The sequence below is a fragment of the Limanda limanda genome, chromosome 15 (genome assembly GCF_963576545.1).
Source record: "Limanda limanda chromosome 15, fLimLim1.1, whole genome shotgun sequence".
NCBI lineage: Eukaryota > Metazoa > Chordata > Actinopteri > Pleuronectiformes > Pleuronectidae > Limanda > Limanda limanda.
In genome coordinates this window covers 16762243-16781572 of record NC_083650.1, presented here as the reverse complement: position 1 = coordinate 16781572, position 19330 = coordinate 16762243, and the positions used below count along the sequence as shown (strand labels likewise).

General features: G+C 44.1%; 1 protein-coding gene across 3 annotated transcripts in view; it reads right to left on the bottom strand.

The window, feature by feature from the left end:
• macrod2 (mono-ADP ribosylhydrolase 2) overlaps positions 1–19330 on the bottom strand; it is a 423714-nt gene that overhangs the window by 324549 nt on the left and 79835 nt on the right. The window contains exon 1 of one of the 3 annotated variants that reach the window (XM_061086921.1): positions 5654–5709. The exons of the other annotated variants lie outside the window; for them this stretch is intronic. Within the exon in view, the coding sequence (XP_060942904.1) occupies positions 5654–5699 (46 nt within the window). The 5' untranslated portion in view covers positions 5700–5709. Of the gene's footprint in view, positions 1–5653; positions 5710–19330 lie in introns of those variants that run through there. 3 annotated transcript variants of the gene reach the window in all.

Sequence of the window (19330 nt, the reverse complement as noted above, 5' to 3'; positions counted from 1 at the left end):
AATTACCTGAGCAGATTAGAGCTGGAGGCAGCTGGAGGGAGACAGCGTCTGATCATTCCAGCTTTTCCTGCTCCGTTTGTTTCCCCCGCACTTTAGCTAAATTAGTAATTACGGTCACACAGCCAATCTCCCCACGACCACCATGAAGCCAAAGACACACACCTGCAGAAGCACCAAAAACAAACAGCTAGCTTAGCGCTGCACTAACTCCCGATAAGCTAATGAGAAAAACTGTCTCTTCTGCAATTACCATGCAAAACCCTGGTGGAATTAAAGCGGACGGTGAACAAAACCAAAAGTGTAAAATCAGAATAAGTGTTTCCCGCTATTGGTCCATCAGCACAGTCAGGAAGCACATCTCAGAACAAGTCATGGAAAAATTCTTACCACGAAAACCATCATGTTTGTTCACATATTTAATACAAAAGAGGATTATTAGACTTGGGCTTCAGCATCTTATCAAAACTGAGTCAAAAACTAAATCTAATTACTTTCAAATCCTTTAGTGAATATACTCAACTTTGTCTTTCAATGATGTTTAAAAAAAACGTTCTAAAGAACAATACTAATATTGTTAGTTCAAAATAAAACTATTTTTTTTATTGGCAGAGAAAGAAGAAACTAGATTTTTTGAATTATTAAATAAACCTGAGCAAAAGATTAATGTTATACATTTCTGCAATATTCACTAACTATCATATATGTGACATATTTTATTGACAATTGTATTACACTGAAAAGCAAATAACTGTACCTGGATCCTTTACTAACCTGCAGTATAAATGTACTTTTTACAACAGACTGACATTTTGTTTTACATGAAGCTTGATCCACTTTTCTATAGATAAGTGAATCAATGTAACAACCATTTATAGTAATTGATTTAGCATTTTCCTTCTTACTCGAAACTTTAAATTGTCTGTATAATATGAATTGGCTGGTTATATGCTGGCGACCTGTCCAGGGTCTACCCCTCCATGTATCCACGGAAACAAAACTAACTCACTAGTAAGTTTTGGCGTCGGCAAAACAGAAGAATCCAGAAGAAGACTAACTGTAAACCCAAAAAAGAAAGTTTCAGATGTGTAATCTGGAAGATGGCTGGAAGTGAAGAGTTCAGAAGTGCTTGCATGATATTTAGTATCTGGCATGTGAGAGCGCCGAGGGCCTTTCTCGATCCAACTCTGGTGGCAGCACGGAAGGAGAACAGCGGTGAGTTGGAAACAACAGTGATTTCTAACAGAAGCAGAGTGTCCCCGGTTCTGTCACACGCCGCCAATCAGGGTTGGAGTTTAAAAATTTACTCCACAGTTCAACTGTTTATTCCTCCACGAACAACAGTCAATGTCAGGCCTGTAGGCGCCACACACCTCCTCACACTCATCAACCATGTAGATCCCACAGATCATTCTCTCATCAATAAGAAATTACGACAATTATTATTTTACAAAGTCAACCAGGGCTCAAGCTGAATTTATTGCTCTTGGTGAATTTCTAGACTTGCTCACAAACTGTACAGGTGGCTGGCATGAAGAAAACGTTCAGATTTAGGAGGACTTGCCTAATGATTAATGTGAGAGCGCCCTGCAAAACAGAGAGAAAGAAAACCCAAATCAAAACACATTTTTAAAAATAGGTTTCGCCCGACGCGAGAAGAATTTGTCCACGGCTTTAACTTGGCTCATTTGCATATAAACCATTTTTCACGGTTTATTAAACAGATTTTATTTCCAAACGATAACAAATGAGAATTTTATCACAGTGTTGTGGCAGGACGGGAAAAATAACCCTGTAAAAATCTCTTTTTCATGTGTGCATTTAACCTTGTGCTCGCTGTAGCCTCTCTGTCAATGCTGCGGCGTTCAATAGAGGCTTGAGCCGTGTTGAAGAGGAAAGGTCTTTGCGAGTCAGACAACTTGCATTACTCACAAGAACAGCCTCAAGGTCTTTTTCAAACATGACGCGGACATGTTTTATGAAATCGGTGGTGCATTTAAGGACCGTGTCTCAAAGAGGCCTAAAGATCAGATCACTTCCTATGTCTGCATACTCTTGAGGGTGTGCGTGACATGAATTTGTATATCTTTCCATGTGTGTAAGGTCCAATTGACGGCCATACAATTCCTGCATGCTAAGTTAAAGTGTGTGTGTGTGTGTGTGTGCATGACTGTGTAGACCTGACATATTAACGTGACAGCCCCCCCGACACCATCATTGGCTCTTATCACCGCAAACTCTCTTGACATCTCCGTCGGTGTCTCCTGCGAGTACGATGTCGCTTTTTCACTTCAAGATATTTGTTCTTCTTTCTTTTTTTTCATTGTTCGTCTGTTTGGTGTAAGAAGCGTGATCAGCCCCTTCACTCGCCAGCGGGGGATCCCCTGCTGTGATCACACATCGACTTCTCCTGGATTTCTACTGACATTATATAAGAAGGTCAGGTGGATAAAGTCTGTAGAAGCTGCGGACTGCCTCACTCTGACACTTGGGTTCAAACATGCACCTCCTCCAGAGGAGATACGGAGGAACTGCTGAGACCAGTGCATGTTTAAAAGCAGCATTCACTGTCTGGAAATAACCCAGACAGCTGTGATGAAGACTGAAAGGCTGAAGTTATAGTGCGTTATCAAATGAGGCAACGCTCGCATGACTACAGAAATCCTGGCTCAGAAAGAAGCAGCCCCATTTGGAAGGAAATGGCTTGGCAATTGTTCACTTAGCGAGCCATAAACACACAACTGGCTTTAGCCTTTAGCTGTTCTTTTTTCCAAAAAACAGGGCTGACCTTCATGTTGGTCTTCAAAGGACAATCAAAAGCACAAGGACGTCACTGAGAATGTTCAGTGCTGTTGGACTCCACTGCAATTCGTTGATGGGTTCCATGCTGCGCACGGATATTGTGAAATATGGACTTTTGCTCGGCCCCCTGAGCCTGCATGGCCGTTGTGTTTGGGTTGCCTCGGCCTGGTCACCATAGTAACATGGCTGAATGAGCAGAGTTTGTTAAACATGGCGGGGGCAAGGTCAGGCGGCCATGTGATGTGGGTGGTATTGGCAACAATCAGTGGTAAAAAAAAAAGGTGAAGGGAAAAACTGGTTGTATGAAACTAATAATAAAACCTCTCTGACTGGATAACCTTATGTTGCGGTTACTGAATTCTAGCCGGGGAGCAAGTGCGAGAGAGTTTTTTCTTTTGTTTGCCATTACCAGACGTCAGGAGCGGAACACCTCGCACTCCTTCTGTGGCGGAAACCGGTGCTCGACACTTGTATCCCCACAGTCAGGTCTCACAATGAAGAGAGCAGATGTAAAGAGTTGCTCAGGTAAACCGACTGCTGGGTATGTGGGAAGCTTCAAATGCCTGTCAAGGCTGCGAGGGAAGTCACACACTGAGACTCTATGGAGTATTCCGCGGAGCTGCATTCGGCAGCACCACGCAGGGGTTCAACAGCCTTAGCTCCAATTATAACCCAGCAGATGACTGCACAGCATACAGAGCACTGTTACACTACAATTAGGGGGGGGGGGGGGGGTCGAATACTCTTCTTTTACTTCTGCAGCACTCGGCCTCAGATGTGACAAATGATGTGACTGATCCCCGCCGACCCGCTGACAGCTCTGACGACAGAAAATAACCATTTCTCTCTTCACTTGCACTTGTGTGAGAATACCCATCTCCTGCTGGCACGGCAAACAGCGAGAGGAGATCAACTGTAACTCACTTTAGTCAGGTATTAATTAGTAACCTCACATAGTCCGAGATTGTGTTTCAACAAGAATGAAAACCCTGGTACAAGTACATCAAAGAAAAAATGTGGAATATGTCCAAAATGGCCACTAAATGCAAAATAGCAGGCTTCCTGTTGTGTTTTTCCAATTGCACCTAGAGACGTTTTTTGTTTGTCTGGTCTTGATACACCTTAGTTTCGATTTTTGTGAAGATCGGTCAATGTGAACACATTCCGGGGGTCTCGGGGGCACCGTTGAGCCATTTTGCGACGCCCATTGAAAATTCCTCCAGAATACATACATTTTCACCACTTTCTAACTTTCTGCAAATTTGGGTAAGAAGTTGAGCATGGTAAAGCCCTCAAAAAGCCAATTCATTTGCCTGAATAATAATAATAATAATAATAATCCTTACAATTTCAATAGGGTCTCACCTGACCTTTGAAGTCAGTGCTCGGGCCCTAAATATGGGATTAACGGTACATCTAAACTACTATATTTTCAATCCGTTAACTCTGCCCTGGATGCAACCGGCATCCACATTAATCCAGAGTTTTAGAGACGCTGAAACAGAGAAGTTTGGAAACTTTGCTCCATTTCAGTCTGGATGGGCAGAAACTGAAATGTTTGCAAAAGATGATGCAGACACTCAACAACTTGCTCATTGGGTAACAACTTAGCCTTCGCTGATTTGTCAGGCTACTATCACATGACCCCTTTCCCGAAGAAAACAACCAGCTAGCCTCACCTACCAGTTTAGAACGCAACATGGATAATCGCTTAAAAGCGTATAGCTAGCCCCATTGTCTTTGCTAACTGCTGTTGGCCAGTGCTGTATTTATATATACACACAACTGCTTACATGTGTAGGAGACAAGGTATTATTCGACCGGTTGCTGTGTAAAGTTGGATGCGCTTGACTTCCTGTTTACACACACACCCAGCATAGTCACGTGATACGCATTTTCATGTGGACAGAGATCGTGAAAATAAATAATTAGTAATATGGATGTTGCCTAAGAGGAAACATGCAGACACATTCACAGAGAATATATAAGAACAATAAATCAGGAGATCAGCGATGAAACTGTGTGGCTAACTGAGAAGTGAGAACTCTCTTGTGGGTAAACAGAGAGGAGGAATAAAAAGAGGCCTCCACTAGGGAATACTAGATAATTCCCAATTGAGCCCATCGCCTCCCACCCACTCTCACAAACACAGGAGAGACAAGAGCAAGAATATTTATTAGGAGGATACTGAACTCTAATTAAGCGAGGTGGGAAGAATGCAGGCAGGTGTGGATTGCACCTGGTTTCTGAAACCCCAGCTTCTCCACATCGCAGCCTCACGCTGGATTGATAACACTCTCCCTTTCCGCGTCTGCGACGTCACTCTCGGCCCACACCCATAGTGCTGCTGCCGACCCAGCACAGTGCTCCCCCCCCACCCCCACCCCCCCGCTCAGCCCACCGCACCTCTGCAGGCGTGAAATTTGGCGGATCGGGAAGCCATCGACACAAGAGAACAGACGGCGAATCCACACCAGGAGAAGACACTCTTCCTGCTTGACTGGCAGATGAATCCCCGTTGCCTGGCTCCGACCCTTCAAACGCTAGACAGGAAAAATGTGCCAGGCAGAGTAAGAGGGCCAAATGTGAAAACACAGCTGTTTTCCACCTCCTCGAGACTGAAAGACACAACCGGTCCTCTGATATTGTACTCCGGTACTCTCCGGGATCGAATGATTAAGCAAGAACATCCACTGTCTCCTGGCGGCAGGAGGAACTGCTGGGGACAGATATCATTCCACGTTATGAACAGCTGTTAACGCACTCCAACATGCAAGTCCAATGTCATTTTTACAAGTGTCCTGGAGCCGCACAATGCAGCTGCTGCAGATATGGCTTCATTTCGGGGCCTCACCTGTTGCTATGAAGTCAAATTGAAGTCTGAAGTGTGTAGCGTGCATGCTGTGTGAGTGTGTGAGAGTGTGTGTGTGTGTGTGCCCGCTTCAATGTGAATTAGTGGGAGCATGTGTTTTATCAGTTGCTGGCACTTGTTTGAATGGGGCCGTGATGAAAGCTTAGACAAACACGAGGGAATGTCAGCCGAGGACTAGAGTCAACAGACCGAGCCTGGACTCTGCCAGGGACCCCTGTGAGAGAGGCCACGCCCCCCCGACATCACACTGAACCGTCTCTTCGCACACACTCTCTTCCTCTCTAGCAACCTTCACCAGGCAGGACAGGAGGATACAGTATGAAGGCAAGTGAGGAGAATGTGAATTACAAGACAGCGAGAGAGGGAGGCAGGGAGACAGAGAGAGGAGACAGAATACAAGCTCATAAAGAAGCACTGCCAGGCTTCCTTTTTTTAACCCCCCTCCACCCCCCCTTTGCCCGGAGAGTCCGCTCGGCTCACAGGATTATAGAAGACCGGGGGAAGACACTGTCCAAACACACCACTGAACAAGTACAAATACAGTATGTCCATTTCCATACACCGCTGCTGTTTTAAAAAAAAAAGAAACGAGAGAACCCAATTAGAACTCTTCCGTCCGTTTTAAGTGGAATACCAGGTGCAGACAAAATATTCAAAGAAAGCTCCAGGTACTCGCTTTGAATACATTGTTGAGATTACAGCCTCATTTTTTTGGTCTGGTAATGTACTGTGAAGGCAGCAGAAGGGCAAGCGGCGAAGCAGGCTGAGCAAACATCTAACCCTATTCAATTCAGAGCTGGGGCTTCACTCTTTTTTTTTTTCTTTGTCCGTTTTTTTGTGTGGGAAGCCAGCAGAGCGGGCCTGAATCCCTATTGACTCAATGTGCTGAGACGTTTTCCCTTTTACCAATGCTAAAGTAGGCATGAGCACTAATCCTTAGGGGTTAAATGGAGCCTCCTCTGGGGTTTCCCTATCCTGAGAGAGCTGGGGGCGGCTGCTGCTACTTCACTCCACTTTCATGTATTTGGCTGAAATTCGGCTCAACTTTTACAAACTCTGCAAAAAGGCATTCAATCTGAAAACTCAGCCAAGCTCAAACACTGAAGTCATGTAAGGCTTCTGCCTGCTTACATGCAAGGCTTTCTATGGAAGATGCACAGGTGAAAAGGCATGAATATGAGAAATGCTGATGAGGAAGATGATGATTAAACTTTAATGATCAAAGTGAGGAAATTGGGTCACTGGAGCAGCAGCGAGATTGTTATAGAACACTTTTCAAAAGGAAGACTTAAAGAAGAACAGAGCACTGCAGCAGGGAACAATAGAAGATACAGCAACAGTGCGTCAGAGCAAAGGACGTAAGACAGTCAAAGGACGAAGCAAATACCTGTTTGCAGCTATTAGATATGCTGTATGAAAGAATACAGAACATGGTGTGCAGCTGCGATGAAATGCATTATCGGGTCACATGATCGTGCAAATGTGGATTGTAAACTGCTTAAGTGGATCTACAAAGAATAGCTTTTGCAAATGATACAGTCACAGTGATGGATGCCTCCGAACGGGAAATGCTGGCATTTCCTGCATTAACTGTGACCTTTGCAAAGACAGGAATGCATTTTCGAGAGGCTGTGGCAACGTTATGCTGAAACTTGATGCAAGCAGATACAATTCAATCAGCACAGAGACTGTTCACCAATCACTCTCTCCAGAAAAAGAGACCATTTCAAATTGCAGCCATTTTCACACCAAGACTGAGACAACATCAGCGGCTGGCAACGTCTGGCGGATCCTGCCCTCAGTGTTTTCTCCTTATCGCCATGTATAAATTCACATCTTTGTTATTGCCTGGGTGATTTATGTTGGTTATAATGACAATTCTTCTATTTACCCAACACATCTACCCAGCTCCTCTATCGATGATTTGCTGGTTGACTTCCTCTACCTTTTAGTGGTGGTCTTTGATGGGTCAGCTTAAAGGAGTTCTTACTGCCCTGTGAAATATCACAGCTTTGTCTTTATTGTTGGTTTGTGAGATTGGAGCAAAGAAAGGTATATTTCAAGGCCGTGATCTGCAAGAAGAAAAGCTCTGCTCCTGGAAAAAAACCTTAAAATAACCAAAAATGTTTTATTTTTTTCCTACTTCTGTCTCTGTTAGCAGAGATATACCTCAAAGACTGAAGAATTTCAACAAATAAAAAACACGTTCTATATTCATAAGCAATACAAATTCGGAATGCTGATTATTTCCAAATGATACAAGCAAGCAGCAAAATGTAATTTGCATGTCTATACAGGCACACTTTTCGTCATGTTTAATTTATATCAATGATCTGCTTTTTATCATGCTGTGCCACTGGCACCTATCAGCACTGAAGTGTGGTAAACCCTCCTGTGATGCTCTCCCAACCTCCCCCTTCATTCCTTCTGTGAAAAGAGTTTGGGTGTATTTTCTTTGAAGAGTTTTTTTTCAATGTTGTCTTTGAGTGACTTTTAAACACTGACATTTTATATGAAACTTTAATTCATTATCAATTGAATGACCCATTTACAATGCAGTAAGTGGAAGAAAACAAGTGTCTCGCTTTGCATTAAGGACATAACGATAGAAAATTTCCAAAGGTTCAGTAACTTTATGCACATATGGAAGAGCAATGTCCTTCATAAATATTACAACTCCCAATCCACCACAGTGAAATCCTCCCACACCTCGTTCCCATCTCCACCGATGTAATACACACCTCCACGTACACACACCTCTTGTTGCTGGTGGTTAACCTCAGAAACACCCCAGCAGCAGAGTGGGGTAACGAGGGTCTCCTCTGGTTACATCCAGTTTGACCTAAAACATGTCATTGACAACTCCACCACAAGCACTTTACGCCCTCGCGCTAATAGATGGGTGGGCAGTCTAGGATCAATTCTTTCAGGAAAGTCATAAACGTCTCAACCACCCCTTTATTTCCCAATCATCACTCTCTCAAGGTTCCCTTTGAATGGGGCTCCCAGGAGGAATAAGATATCCAATAACCAAGGCTCTCAGGATGAAGAGCTGGTGTCAGACGCTGAGGTGTAGACACCTTCCTGTTTGCTAGGACGGTCAGAGGCGTTACTTAAAAACACTTTCTGGTGGGGTTGAATGCCAATTAGGTGGCTCTGGTTCCTTCGGCTTTCACAACAGCTTTAAGTGAAGACTCCCGCAGTGACAAAATGTCAACATAACTCGACCCAGCATCGACAGATAAGAGATTAGCTGCTTTCAGACATGCACCGGACTCTGCAGATCCTCCGTGTATTCCACAGAGGAGGTGCCTGTGTGAACGCACATGTCAGAATGAGCCGCTCTGCTGTTTCAATGAACTTTACCCGCCTGACCTCATGGTATAAAGTCCGTAGAAATCCAGGGGAAGTTAATGACAATGCCACGACGAGTGTGGGGTTTGATGATGCTCCGACAGATGCAAAAATGAAGCCACAAACAAAAAGGAATCAAATATATCCAGGTGAAAAAAGCGGCTTCACACAAGTAGAAGACATAGACGAAGATTTAAAGAGAGTTTGTGGCGATGCTGTAAACATGATCATGTGATCCACGCTGCAGAGTTCAAACGTCACTTCCTGTCTCTGTGTGGATTTGTTGCTGTTGTGATTGTGTCTGTGGAGAAAACCTCCCGCTGTGTTGTGCATGTGTGAAAGGCAAACTCTGGGTAAACTCTGGATTTCACTTGGAGTTCATGTCTGAAAACGGTTATATTGATTCAAAATAGATTATATTAGTTTAGACAACCATATATACATGTGGAGCTGAAAAGTGACAATGTGTTTTAAGTTAGTGATTGAAGAAGCAGCCCTGGCGGTGATGGCATCAAGTTGGCTTTCAAGAACATGAACATATATCTATGTTGCCTTTGTACTATTTGAGCAGTTAGTTATTTATTGTTGAGAAGTCATTAAAAAGGAAGTAATTTTTAGATATGACTCGGGAGAGTAAACAAAGTCACTGAGATCACAGAGAAAACCACGTTAGAGTTACAGTTTGGCACAGATAAGCCAACGCTTTGATCAGGACGATGGCAGGTCTGTGTGATGAGAAATCTCTTCTCTAGTGCCCCCCCCCCCCTTCTCCTCAACCGAAATACTATGTGCTCCAATCAACAGGGCCATTACAGACCTTGAGGTATTGTTTAATCTATCTTATCTCATTTGGACTTAGTTTGTTTTACAAGATAACGCTAACCCAAACTTCCTCTCTTCACAGATCTAAACCCCTGACTGACCCTTTTGTATGACTCTCCAGCTCCTAAAGAACTAAATCCGTCCATACACTGAAGGAATGTGCTGCTGAGTCAAGGAAAATAAAAAGGTGCATGTTTGTCTTAAAGGTTCTGTCGTAACCTAAACAAGCATGAGTAGGCCATTGTAAAGATAAACGCTGTCATTTAACGAAGGCTGGAGAGAAGATGCTAAATTGGCTATTTACAGATTTAATGCAGGAATAGTAAACCAGTTACAAAGCAAGAGAGACAGGCTTCAATTAGCTTCATGAGAGATTGCATGCTGGACTGTGAAACACTGAATGGTAATTCTATCTTTTATCTCCTTTATTGTGCTGATTAGTGCAGTGGGGGGAGAGTGCTCTATCTAATCTGATCACACAGCATTGTGTTTGGGGTCATTAACCTATGGGAGGTCCTGAGGGTGACGAGTCAGCTCGCAACCCCCCTCTGTACCTTTTTATGGAACTCAGTCATCCCCGAGTTCCTCCGTCTCCACAGACATCACAACACTGACCACAAAAAAACAAGCAAAGAAAACAAAAGACGCAGGAGAAAACAGCCGACGGAGCCATTTGCATTGCTTGTCATTCTTTCACAAACACGCGGCGGACCAGATGACTGCTGACCGCGGCCCCCGGGCTCGGCTAAGCAGCAGGATGTCGGCCCCTTTAGTCTCTGTTGTTGTTGGCTTCTTTCTTTCTTTCTGTCTCTTGGCTGCATCCTAGTCCCAAGAGATGAAGGGGTTAACCCATCCCTCAACATCTGGGATCTGCATCAGAAAAGACGAGTACCTTATACTGCATGGCGTAATAGCAATCCAGCCTAGAGCTAGGGCCTGCTTCAAGTTACTGACATCTGCATTCACATGCATAAAGATCCATCAGTGAACGCTTTCCATTTTGGGGCACTACCATGATGCCGACATTTACATTTATACAAACCCACACTAATGAAATCCATCATCCGTCAACATATTTATCCATTCACGGATTCATTTTTTTTTTCTCCATAAACCCTCTTTCTATCCCTGTCACACACATTTCAACCCCTGCGAATCAAAAAATGTGAATAGTCTCGGCGTAGCAACAGCACCTCTCATCTACAAATCCTAGTTAAACTGTTGTGATACTGAAAAGCTGCCTGTCAGGATGGCAGAGCGGAGATGAAAGGCCTGCAGCAAAGATCGCTGCTGATTGCCTGCGGAGGATGAATATGCAAATAAAGCAGAAGGTAAATGAAAAACAAAGCAGAGGTTTAGACAGCAGCCGTTTACATGTTCCCCTTAATTTGGCAATAGTTAAGAACACGGAGAGTCTATCAATAATGAATTCCAGTCAGAGCAAGGAAGGAGGCATGAGAGGAAATCAGGCACCATTTTCCCCCTTCGAGCCCCAGAGCAGTTTTGGGGCCTATTGTATTTCACAGCTTTTCAGCGAACGCACGCTAAGCTTAAGTGACAGATAAACGGAAAATTGGAGGAGATAAAATAATGTCCGTAACACCTAGATTACAAAGAACCAATCAGACTAGGTTGTGCGTTTTGGCTAACAATCCCGGAAAGTAGGGCACCGCAGCCTGCCAACTGCAAGTATCTATTGACCACAACAAGAGCAATGTAGTAAATCGATTATCTGGTCGAATGTCTGTCATGAGACAAAAAACGGGTTGCAGGACGGCCTGATACCGAACGAGAACAAGTGCACACTTAACAGTTGTTTTGCTGCCACCAGAGCCAAAAGGCACTTTAGCCAGCACTTAACTAAATCAAGTGGCTTAATATATTTAGCTATGCTGTCCCTCTTCACAAACACACACTAACGGAGAAGGACACAACCGGTCTGTTGTCACAGTGAAATTGGCCAGACAGACTGGAGTGCATCCTTGGGAAAGGCGAGCATCTATCCCATTGAACAAAAGATGAACAAGGCAACAGATTTCCCCCGGTCTTGAGATAACAGAAACCCAACACCGTTGTCCTCCAGTGGGGCTCTTTGTACGTCTGAGAGAGGGTCAATCAGCCGCCGCTGACAGATGTGTCTGCAGTTGATTTAGGAGAGGAAGCCACAGTGAGGTCAGGCCCGGGTTCCTCTGGAGGGAAGGCAAGGATCAAGTCAGGATGTCCGAGCCCGACCTTTTCACACCTCACTGTCTTTGGCTTACAACACCTGGACTTAAATGATAAGGTAGTTTTGCTTATTAACCCACTTGCAAAACATAAAGCCTCTGTGGAAGCTGCAGTAGTTGCATTGCCCACTGATCTGCCTCCAAATGAACAGCACACAGGCAGGCGATTTTAATTGTTGTCAAGGAATCCCATTGGATTGCGAACAAAACGGAGAGGTGCTCCAGCTGGAAAGCAAACAAATCCGAAAAAACTCCATTGGAGGTGGAAGTAGCTCTGGCAGATGCCGCAGGCTTAAGAGCCCGTTCAAATAGGCTCTCCAGTTTAGATGACAGTCGTGGTTTGACCATGTGTTGAAGTTGGACCACACTCTGTCCTGGAAAAAGAAAGAACTGGGCAAGAGATGTCAGCTGTCGTCGCACACTCAGACAGTCCCTCTTGTGGAGTACGCACCAGTCTTAATGAGGCCACAACAAGTGCTCTCAGTAAAAGTCCACATAACGAGCAGGCATCAGGAGAACAGCATACGGACACAGATAAGGAGTGTAAGTGGGGATTTGCAATGGCTCGTGCTGCTGCTCGTATGTCAGGAGGTTACATGCATGAGTAACGTTTGCATTAAGCATGCTGAATTAGAAATATCATATAAATTGACACATACATATATTGCAAAGTCTGACGTGTTCATTCACCTCACTTGTCAGACTACACTATTATTAGGTCTCTAAAGCTAGTTTACTGGCTTTTTAAACTGTTATTACTTATTACAGGGCAGCTGCTCTCTCCTGACAAACGTCAGCTATAACTTTCCCCAAAACCAGGGAATAAAGACTATCCAGGCATTCACTACTGAATGGCATAATATGCTAGATGTATTTAACAAAAAGCAGTTTCAAGAATAATGAATTGCACGTCCCTGCCTTACAGACAACTGCTTGTGTCACTTATATGTGATCATTGGCAAACTGGCATGAGCACGGAGCTGATGTCCAACGACAGCTGAGCAGAGCCGCTCCGCTGCAGCTCAGTGCTCCGGGTGGTGCTGGAGGTGGTGGAGGTGGTGGTGGTGGTGGTGGTGTCGGCCTCGTCAGGTAGCTGGACAGGGAGACACTGGAGATGACGCAGAGCAGGAGGGTGTGTTGGCCGGGTCAGCTCCACCAGACAACGCTTTGACTAACAGGCTGACTCACGGCTGCTTTGGGCCGAGAAGGGAGCGGACCCACAGGCTTATTTTAAACACAAAAAGAAACGGTCCAAAGAGGGTCAAACAGAAAGTATGGGGGGAGTGCAGGTACGTCACAGTGACTCTCACTTCTGTCCTGTATCAACACCAGCTGCGTTATGACCACAGGAACTTTTCCCCAGAACGAGGAACTGAAACAGGAAGTTCTTGCGTTTCCACCAGATAGGGAGCACGGTCTAAATAAAGTTCCAGGTCATTCTTTTCACCTCTAAAAAAAGTCCCTCCTCGGAGCGGGGGTAGTTCTTTACGTAAGTATCTGAACCTTTGGGGTGTGGCTTCCTGTGCTAAACATACCCCGATTGGTTGTACACTCCAGCATTTTATTTCAGCCATAATCTATAAAAAAACATCTTGTATTCTCTTGTCTTGCATCAACATTATGGAACCAGTGTAGACCTACTACGACGGATGGGTCGACAAAGAGGTCCAAGCTCTCCTGAGAATTTTTGCTGTTGAGAATAATCAGAGCGAAATTGAAAACTCCGTAACGATAAAGTTCATTAGTGATACAGCCCCTTCTTTGTTGGAAGCCCCGGAGAAGGTGATCGACCAGGCGGTAGAAGGTAAGTTAATTCACGCATTGTATAAAATTAAACAGCATTTCTGTACGAACCACGAGATGAAACGTGAATATATTATGTCATACGTGTATGTATACACACGGTTGCAGCCCGACAAACAAAAACACATATTGTGCTTATAAATGATTCTAGTCAACTGTGACAATATAATCAGTTTATCTCTATGTGAATGTGCCACAAGAAAGTGTGTTTTTATTAGAATTGTATACAGATTAAATTGATTTGCTTTAAAACTGAAACTTTCAGAAAAAAAAGAAAACACATTTACTCTATTTAGATTATTTGTTTTATCTTGCACTTTTTTCAAACCATAACATCTGTAATGACACCCCTGATAACAAAACACAAAATTTGAAATTATCTTGACACGTCGTAAACAAATGCACGAATCCTAATTTTACTAGAGCTCACAAACTGTCAAAAACAAACCATTACAAGTAAAAAATATTGTGTGCATCTTCCTCGCCAACATGCACACAAACACACAGACACACACACCCCTCCACGTTTCCTCCCTCACTCCTTTCCTTTCTTCTAGTGAGCATTGCTTTCCAATCAGTGACTCCTCACTCCTCTTCTAAGTGCTCACATCTGAGAAGGGTGAGAGAGGCCTTTCCCCTTTCTTCCACTCCCCCTAGTGGATCCACTCAGCACTGCATCTTCCCTGCGCATCTCCCAAACACACAGAGAGAGAGAGAGGGAGGGATAGAGAGAGAGAGAGAGGGAGAGGGAGAGAGACCCCTCCTCCAGATGACATCAGTGCTCTATTGAAGCAAAGCTAGAGGCAAACACAATTCCACATTTGTATTGAGATCTAGCCGTGCACCTATGTCCTGGCACAGTCCACAGATCGTCTATGTGTGTGTGTGAGCGAGAGAGAGAGAGGGAGAGAGAGAGAGAGAGAGAGAGAGGCACCAGCAAACACAGCAGTGCTGCTACAGATAAACTCCAAATAGCTCCAGAGAAGAGGGAGCTCTTTGGGATCTGACTTTTTAAAAACCTCATAGCCTGGACTGGATTATTATTTTTTTCCCCTTCTCGGTGAAGCCCACTTTAAGAGGATACCTGTTACTTTGCTTTTTTTTGAGGGTTTATTATAAAGGTAAGTGTTTTTTTTGTGTGTGTGCTGGGAATGCATCCTTTCCATCTTTTCTCTTTTCCCTTTTTTGGATATTCTCTCTGGCAGAAGGATTTGAAAAGTCTCCAGGATTACTCAGGAGTTCATAGCCGACTAGTTACCACATTCTCTCCCCTTTTTATTTCTTTCTTTTTTATTTAATTAATACTGGGCCTTATTGAAAAATGATGGGTTCCCCCCGATGGAAGTTGTCCCTCCGAGGGTTAGCAGACCAAACCAAACCCCACAAAAATAGTCAGAGCTCTTTTCTTTCACCAAACGCAGCTCTTCTGCTCAGATGGCATCAGCTGTCTCTGCGTCCCTCTCTTCAACTTGCTGCTTTTCGTCCCTTTTTATTTATTCGAGCATTGATCCCAAACACCCAGATCCGTTCTCTGCGCACATGAAGCTCTGGCTTGAAAACTGAAATCCCCTCCTCGGTCCCATTTCCTCACTCCGCACATGGAAAGTGTCGAGAGCAACAGGGACGCGTCAAATCCTCCTCGGTGCTTAATTCGGCTCTTTGAGACACCGTGAAGCAGTGGTGGGGGGGACAATAAACAGGGGGTGAATACGCAGACCTGATGGGATTATAAAGGAAAGGGGGGGGGGGGGGGGGGTACTGTGTGCGTAAAGTCTGGGGCTCCGCAGCCCGAGGAGACACCCCGGCGTGCAGCTGGAACCGCAGCGCAGATTCCCGCAGAGTTTGGGCACGAAGGGGCAGCTGGAGGAGAACCAGACTCCCACCGGCTCCCATTCAGGTCCCAGTACACTGAAAACTACTGTGCGCGACTGTAAACCCGTCTCCTCCGGACAGCCACCCTTTAAAAACACAGGGCTGCACGGAACCGAATGCATTTAAGTTTCAATATTCGCAGCTCGTCTTTTTACGCACGGAGCAGCGCACTGGACGCGTGGTTAGCACCGTCTCCAAGCAGGGATCTGACATCGCGTTGCAGTGGGAGCTAGAAGCATCCACGCTTTATACAGTAAGATAAAAAACCTTCTGCTGATGATGATGATGATGCTAATGAACCAAACTCCTCCGTCCCCGTCTCTCTCCACACGAACCTGAATATCTATCCCGTTAAATGCAATATAAAGTGGCCTCTTCCATGCACTCGCTTTAAACTGCATGTGTTAGTAGTGGCAACACCAGGGCAGGGACAGCAGTTAATCCAATTCAACGCCATCCCCATGAAATGATAAGGGCATCCAGACTTCATACAGAGGCTGGTGTATATGTAGGCTGCAGTCTGATTTCATTAAATCACTAATACTAGATGTGACGTCCCCTGGCAGTGGTTTGTTATTGGGACAAAGGATAAATAGCCTGTTAGATTAGAACATGGTAGACATGAGGACAGACCCAGTTGTCTTCACTGATGACTGCCTGAGGCGAAAAGTCTCCAGTCGATTGGTTTCACAGGGAATTCACATTGCAGATTAACAACTAACCAGGTCACCACAGACACATTTTCCTATCGGCAAAAAAAACACGTTAAAGCATGAATTAGGAATGACATGTTCGTAAAAAAAGAAATAAGACGTCTACAAATAGACATTCATAACCCCCAGGACACTTTTCAGGCCCTTTGACAAGGCCTAATTCAGCTCTGTTCATTATTTATTTAACCACTTATCTGTGTCCTTTTTAGACAAATAATTTCAGAATGGCCACTGGAATTAAAAGGTGTAAAACATGGCTGCAAAGCATAAACACTGCAGGGAAAAAAACCTTTGCAAACAATATGACTCAGGAAAAACTGTAGTGCCTACCACCCCCATGTGGGGAAAAATCCACTGCAGCTGCTGCAGATCCATCCTTTCAGGCTGTTACAAAAGAGACCCCCGTCTGTCCCGGGCCTCTCCGTGCTGTTAACGGGTCAGCCCCAGTATCATCTGCTCAGTCCATGTAAAGGACAGCACCAGGAGGCCGCGAATCTCTCAAACTATCGGGGGATATTTGCAAATTTCTTTTTATTCGAGGCTGTATCCCCGTGAAGTCAGACGTGGCCATGAATGTTCCATTATATAGCTCGGCTCGACAGCAGGCCGCTGCCCCGACGTCCCGACACACAACTTACATATATGTAAACACACGACAGACACAAGGTTTCATTGCACACAACAACGTAGAAAAACCTCATTAACAGCAGAAAATCACCAAACATAAAAAAAGATAAGAATACAAAAGATTACAGACATTTTGTTTTGTTTTCACATCAGGTTAAACTGATTTATTTGCATCATCATACAAATTCATGTCTTCCAGTCTTATTTGAGTATGTGCTTGAAACCTACCAGGCCTGACAAGTGACACACGAGACTAAATACATCTTTTCAGACCGAAAATCTGAAAGCACATAATCCACAGTAACTGTGTTGTTTGCGTTCATAAATCAAAACTATAATAATAATTTTGAGAAATAATCAACAGCAGATACAAACAGCATTGATTTCCCAATGGAGAGCTCCACTGTGGTTCAAAATTAATTTCAGGGCTCATGAATAATTTAACAGTCAGCCATACTACTTTACAGCTCTTGCCCCCCTCAAATGCGGCCCAAGTAATATTATTCTGCATTTTTACTGAGCTAAAAAGTCATTATAATCTGCAATAGTTTTGACAGGCATGAAATTGTTTCAGTTTGACTTTTTTTTTTTTTTTTTCAAAAGCCTTTCTTCTGCAGTGTATGACTAGGGGGCACAAAGTCTTAGGCTCTGTTATTGCAGACTAATGTGCATTTATGCGTGTTGAGCTCACAATGGATATCAGTGTCCAGCTTTGTGTAAGCCTCCCACGCTCGCCACTGAAAGGTAACTAGCTGTATACACACACACACAGTTCGACCAGGATGCTCAATTTAACTTTGTCAGTTCAGATTAAATGAAGCAGAAGCCACGATGACTGCTAAACAAATCTTCTGTCTGACCAGCCGAGCTTATTAGAGCGATGGAGAAAGACATCCATCACTAAAAATCTTTAACTTGTCCCCCACTACTCTCAAGTCGAGTATGTGCTTATGAACATTGTGTGTGTGTGAGAACATTTGCATGCATCCTCAGTCAATTCCACATAAAAGGCTTGCAGAACAAGACGTGTTAAGTAGAGGCATTTTTAATTTGCCTGAATTAAATGCTTTAATACCTAAACCCCCTCTGTTCAGGCTACCAGGTCCACAAGGCCGCCTTGCAGCAGACAATAGAGAGGGGCCACTCTCCTGAAATCCGATGAGAGTGGAAAAAGGAAAAGGGGGAGAAAAACAGCAAAGCATCTCGGACTGACTACCCAGCTCGTAAAGCAAGCATGACGTTCTTTGTCCAACGCAGACTTCAGATAAATCACCTTCACTAGAACATAACACACGGAGGCCATTACCCCATGTGCTACATTATGTTTTAGTTCCATCAGACTATATTTACATCAGCGTTCATACATGAGTAACCCCCCCTGGCTGTTCGTTCAGCAGGTAACGGTTGTGGTGGCCTAAAGAAAAAAGCAATGTGAACTGGAAATGTTGCACCATATGCAGCTAATCATGCAGAGGCTCACACAGCCCGAAAAGACAGTCTGAGTGCAGATACGTCTCGTCTGGGTTCTCTTGACGAGAAATGCAGGGACAATTACACTCTTATATGCCATGTTAAGAATACAAGCATTTAAATCAAGGCTACACACTTAACATCTTTCAGAGGAAAGAGAACGCTGCAAAATGAGGTGAAAAGGGCCATTTAAAATTGAAATAGCTTGACTAAGTGCTGCATGAAAAGTTCATTCCAACAGACAGACAGCACATATCCCTCCATCATCCTGCCATTTTGTGAAACTCCATTACTGAATTTCATCTCTTTTTTTTTCTTCTTATTCTCAGACTCCTTTATTCCCGAAGTTTGTAGAGGTCACATCTGGTGCTTTTCCCCCAGACTCTAATCTACTACTAATGTAATACTGGACTGAGAGCTCGTGTTTAGATGGAACAGAAGGAAGGGGGGGGCGTTATTATTAGACAGCATCTCAGGAGTTGTAATTGAGTTACAAACCTCTCAATTCCCTGATCCTCTCCTTGTCATGAACTACAACTGTTAAACGGCTGGGCCCTTTGTTTCCCATTTACCTTTCCATGTTTTACAGCACATAGCAGCTGCCAGCAGGGCTCACGGCTGGTTACATATAAGGGTAGAAAGCTATTGTGTAAGAGGAAACATAACATTTTCTTTGGCAAAGGAAATTCTATTTTTACAAACAGAAATAGCATTCACAGAGTTGGAGAAAGGATGGGGGTTAGGGGTCAGATGGGAGCTCCGATTGCCCATCC